The sequence below is a fragment of the Triticum urartu genome, chromosome 7A (genome assembly GCF_056163025.1).
Source record: "Triticum urartu cultivar PI428250 chromosome 7A, HENAU_Tu73, whole genome shotgun sequence".
Classification (NCBI taxonomy): Eukaryota; Viridiplantae; Streptophyta; class Magnoliopsida; order Poales; family Poaceae; genus Triticum; species Triticum urartu.
Window position 1 is genome coordinate 303,373,472 of NC_141879.1, and position 5,026 is coordinate 303,378,497.

At 45.9% G+C, this 5,026-nt stretch overlaps 1 protein-coding gene across 1 annotated transcript; it reads right to left on the reverse strand.

Moving 5' to 3' along the window:
* Positions 1 to 1,375: 1,375 nt before the first annotated feature.
* LOC125520904 (NEP1-interacting protein-like 1) lies at positions 1,376 to 2,995 on the reverse strand. The gene is made up of 3 exons (XM_048685944.2): positions 2,515 to 2,995; positions 2,227 to 2,405; positions 1,376 to 2,087 (listed from the first exon to the last, which is right to left on the reverse strand). The coding sequence occupies exons 1-3, from the start codon at positions 2,654 to 2,656 to the stop codon at positions 1,704 to 1,706; spliced, it is 705 nt and encodes a 234-aa protein (XP_048541901.1). The 5' UTR covers positions 2,657 to 2,995; the 3' UTR covers positions 1,376 to 1,703.
* Between the last annotated feature and the right edge of the window lie 2,031 nt (positions 2,996 to 5,026).

Here is a 5,026-nt window from a genome sequence, read left to right on the forward strand (position 1 = left end):
ATAATGGAGGCAAGACAACCACACACCAAACATTTGTTGTTTATGATGATGGAGACATTGTCACTTGATGATTTATTCACATGGTAGTCATATTATGGGAAATTTAACACTCTTGGCGCAAAGCAACTCATGAAAGAGAGTTCAAGACGCCTCTTTCAAGACACCTTTTTGTTGAAAACTTCATCTAGGACATTTAGAGCGGCCAACAGAACAAGTCACCATCAATTCAGCCTAGAGCTCTGAATCAATCACATGTTGTTTGGAAAGCGCCTCCAGAGGCTTTTTGCAAAGTTAACTGTTGATGGTGCGGTGTCTAGGAATGGTGGCAAGGGAGTTGTGGGAGTCATGTGCCGCAATGATCAAGGCAAGTTCATGGGCTTGTCATCGATACCATTCAAGAACATCACAAATCCTACGGTTATGGATGTCCTGGCATGTCAAGAAGTTTTGGCATTGGCTGATGATTTGATGTTGCACGAGCTATTCATTGCATTAGACAGTTTGGAAGTAATCAAAGACATCTAAGTTAAGGTAGAAGGCCCCTCAATTGCTATTGTTCGAGAGATTACCCAACATGTTGATGATCTTGAGGTGTGCCAATACACACATGAAGTAGAAGTCACAACTTTAAAGCTGATAGATTAGCAAAATTCTCATGGTCATTATGTTTTACCCGCCATGTCTGGTGGGGGAACACCATGTGATCAGCTAACCTAAATCCTTGAATAAAGTTGCATGATCCAAAAAAAAATCAGAGGCCACAAATTGGAAGGAGCTTGGGGCATGGCCAACGCATAGCCCCAAACCTACTACCCCATAAGCCAACTAGGTTCAGATGACACTGTGCTAGTAGAACCGCTGTCTGCATGCGCCAGGTGAAGCTTATAGCGAAAGGCCTGTTCTTTGGTAGAAAAAGAAAAAGAAAGTAAGGAGGGAGAGGAAAAACATGGGGAGAAAAAAAAAGAGTGAACACGTGGAGACAAAGGATGACCGATGTGAGGTAGCACCACCATAGCCATCATTAGAGCGAGCATAGCCTCAATCTTTCCATGTCTACGTGTTCTTTTTTCGCCTCCATAATTCATGCCTTTAGTTCTAGATTTGACATTACTGCTCGCATTTCTTGTATTTATTTTAGGCTTTCGGCGATGTGCGTTTAGTGGGATGAGATGTTCCCGTAGACTACAAAAGCGTCTGTGGCGACTTCGTCGATCTCAGAATGATGTATCGGCTCAATCTTTCGGAGATGCTCGTAGGGACAGAATGTGCGTGTGTGTTCATAGGAGTAAGTGTATGTGTGTATGTACGAACGTTTTTACTATGTTCAAAAAATATAAGAGGAGGGCACAAGTTTGGAAGAAGAAGCAACAAGAAATGACAAAAAGGATAATAATCTGAATGCTGATGATTTTCTATACATATATTCACAACCAGCAGCGCGTGTGGTATAGCAATACAATCATCATTTCCGCAGAAATGAAGGCAACGAACAAGTCACGAAAGAACTTGTCGGCATAAGTGTCATGTCATGTCAGTCTCAGCCTTCAACCCAACTAGCTAACTACGTATAACAAATTAACGAACTTCCCGTATGTGCGTGCGCGTGCCGTACGTGCTAGCGCTACACCCACACACGCGCGTAACACGTGTGTATATACGCTGGCTATGCACACATCGATCCTAACGAGCCGGGTACGCCAGGCCTAGACGGCGCGGCGGCACAGCGGGCACGACGCATGCCGGCACAGCCACCCGTCTATGCACGACATGTGGAACGTGTGGCGGCACTCCGGCAGGCTCCGCGCCGCCTCGCCGGCCTCGAACTCCTGGAGGCACACGGAGCAGCCGCCGTCCTGCACGGCGGCCTGCTGCTCGGTGATGGTCGTCGCGGGGAGCTCGGCGATGGCGTCTGCGGCCATGCCTTTGAAGGAGGCGGAGCCCATGTCAAACATCTCGGAGAGCGTCGGCGGGCCGTCGCTGAACCCGTCGCCCGCGGCGTTCATCTGGCTGTCGACGGCGTTCTGCACTGCGGGGTCCACCTTCTCGCGCACCAGACGGCCCGTCAGGAGGCTCCAGATCACGTCAAGCTGAAATGAATTAACAACGAATTGATGATTACTACTGGTACTAAACAATTAGGTGAATACAATGATGATAATTAGAACCGCTGAATCGATGCCGCACTAGTCAGTTGCGCAGGTTTGGTATGTGTAGTCAGGCACGTACCACGTATAGGACGCTCCAGATGCCGCACTCGTCGGAGCGCCACATGGCCATGGACCTGTCGACAACCTCCATGGCCACCACGGCGCCGGAGATGGCGCCGATGCCCGCGCCGCGGACGAGGCCGCTCTCCGTCGCCAGCCCGATCGTGCCGCCCGTGATGGCTCCCAGAATCGTGCCCACTGCAACAACACCAAGTCGATCAGGAACAGTCGCACGATGGAGATGCCGAACACCCCGCCATGTCTGGTGAAATGAAAACAAGAAGAAACATGCATGTATGCCACCGACCTGTGGCGAAGATGAAGGTGATGACGCCGCGGACGATCGAGCCAGCGACCCGAGCCGGCAGGCTGGACATGCTCCCCTCGGCGGCGTCCTCCTGGCCCGAGAATAATGCTGCTGTGTCGGCGCGAGCTACCGCTGCCTCCATGGTTGCCGGATCACCCGCTGCGCGCTACTGATCAATCGGGTGGCGGACAACAAATGAAATCAGATGAGGAGAGTATTGGTTCTGGTCGATGATCAGAGTTCTACAGCTGAATGAACGAATGAGGAAGGCTTATGTTGGTGGGATCGAAGATTTTGTAGATGATGCAGGAGGGGGCAGATCTTATATAGTTTTACTAGAACTCATCTAGATGAGACATAATTTAGTCCTATTCATCTTTTATAGTCATTGGATGTGATGCTATAAGATGCGTGTGTGCTAATGTGGGTTGTATCTGTTCTTATTTTCTAGATGAATGAGACCAAATTATATCTCATCTAGATGAGTTCTACGTACTCCCGACCTTTTATAGTACTACTACTAGCACTACTCGTACGCACGCAGCGCGTTGATTAATTGGCCGAAGACTCGTGGCTAGCCCCAAAATGGATTAGCTAGCTAACTGGGGGGGGACGTGTTGGGTGCACCTGGCTTGCCAGCTCACCGTCTGCAGCCACGGATTTTCCGTTTTCCGGACAGCCTGGACCAGTCATATGCGTTAGACATCCCACATGGCGCGCGAAGTAGCTTGGCGTAGCAGCCTAGGTGGCGGAACGAGTCCACCGGAGAGAAAAGAGAGAGGCGGGAAACAAGGCAATCATACATAAATGCTAACGGACCGAGCCCATCCGGCACGCGGGTGATGGCAACGCGCCAGTTGCCGATGCCTTCACCCGCTCCATCTCTTAACGGCTAAGCTTCCCTCTTCGGGCACTACTCAACGCAACAGCTGCCTCCAAGCGAATTCCCAGACTTCTCCTCACTCCATGACCGCGTGACGGGTGCCGCCGTACGTGTTATGATGCCTACCCGTCAGCTAAGATTTTTCCATAGAGGCGACAAAAGGACCAAGAGAGGGACGGAGAAATGTGGGTTTGTTTTTTCTTCTCCACGGATGCGCGGAGCCCACTTTCGGAAAAGAAAATGTGTTTTCTCAGGGCATTTCCAATGGAGTACGTACATGATATCTTAAGCTATATCATATAAAATAAATATGTATTTAGATTTCTTTTTTTACAATGGGTTATATCTTCGACTCCGGTCAAGTGTTCAGTGTTCATAGTCGTCGCTGGATGGTTGACGGACCATATGTACTTTTTTACATCGGGTGTTCGTTGTACCACCCTGACAATGATGAATAAATTTTAAGTTTTTCCTGCAAACAAAAAATGTATTTTGTGAGAGAAAGTTGTCTTATTTCCCATGCTAAGATCTATATCTAGATTAAGGTACAATAAAACTATCTTTCCTCGTTAAATAAGCCGTCACGTCATATTTTTGTGTAGGTGGCAAGCTTTAGATATAGTACTAAATGATACCACGTACGTTGTTGCGGTTTGTAATATATTTTAATGAGATTTTGATTGTTTGATACATGAATATTTGGATCAACAATATGGTAACTAAAATTGAAAATACATAAGCTTTATTGCGTCTGATTATTATATAGTTGTAAAATATATATTAAATATAAATGGGATAATATAATGAAAAAATCGTATGCATGTTTAGGTGTGTTTGATTATTGTATAGTTGTAAAATATTGATTAGATATAAATAGCATAATAGAATGCAAATTCAAATGCACGTTAGCATAATATTGACTAGATTTCTTTTTTCATGCATGTTGCTTGGTGAGGTGACATGCTTGCATGTTGAGAGAAATATATTAATGGGAGTAAACTATTTAGATATAGAAAATACCGTGAAACATGACTAGGCAATCTATAAAGCCTTCATAGTCGGCTTACGGACGATATTTTTATTGTTGCAAATATACCCCTACAATCCGCATATACTTTTCCACAAAATGTCGAGTTTATACAAAGACGCCTCATAAATTGCATATCGTTATGCAGAGTACATTTGGAGCATGCATGGGCGCATGAATGCAGTTTGTGGGTCGTACATCCGCGCCGCGATTCAAAACTTGGTTTCATACATACCCCACATTTTCATGTTGGCTTTAAGTTTTCTGTAGCCGAACTTACAAAGGTGATTGTAGTTGATTTATTCATAAGTTGTTAAGTTTCGTTGTATAAAACTAAAGATGAACGGGGAGTTGGTGCGGAATGTACAAAACTAACTTTTCGAATAGGGGCACACGTATGCCGCCCATGAAGTGTGTGCGTGCACCCTACGTGCCCCCGTGAATTTATGTGTTTTTAATCAGATTAAATGCTCTAAAAGATTTACGGGTTATCTTCAAGGCTAGTGGATGCGTATGTGGTCATTACTTCAGTATGTGGACGTTGAGAAGCATATGAAATTTGGATCCAACCGTTTGGCGACAATAGCACGTAAATTATTAAG

Excerpts from the sequence above, each read along its gene's own strand:
- LOC125520904 (XM_048685944.2), bottom strand. The coding sequence starts at position 2,656 with ATGGAGGCAGCGGTAGCTCGCGCCGACACAGCAGCATTATTCTCGGGC. Across the intron at positions 2,406-2,514 it reads CACCTTCATCTTCGCCACAG|TGGGCACGATTCTGGGAGCC; the intron begins GTCGGTGGCATA and ends GTGTTGTTGCAG. Across the intron at positions 2,088-2,226 it reads TCTGGAGCGTCCTATACGTG|CTTGACGTGATCTGGAGCCT; the intron begins GTACGTGCCTGA and ends AATTCATTTCAG.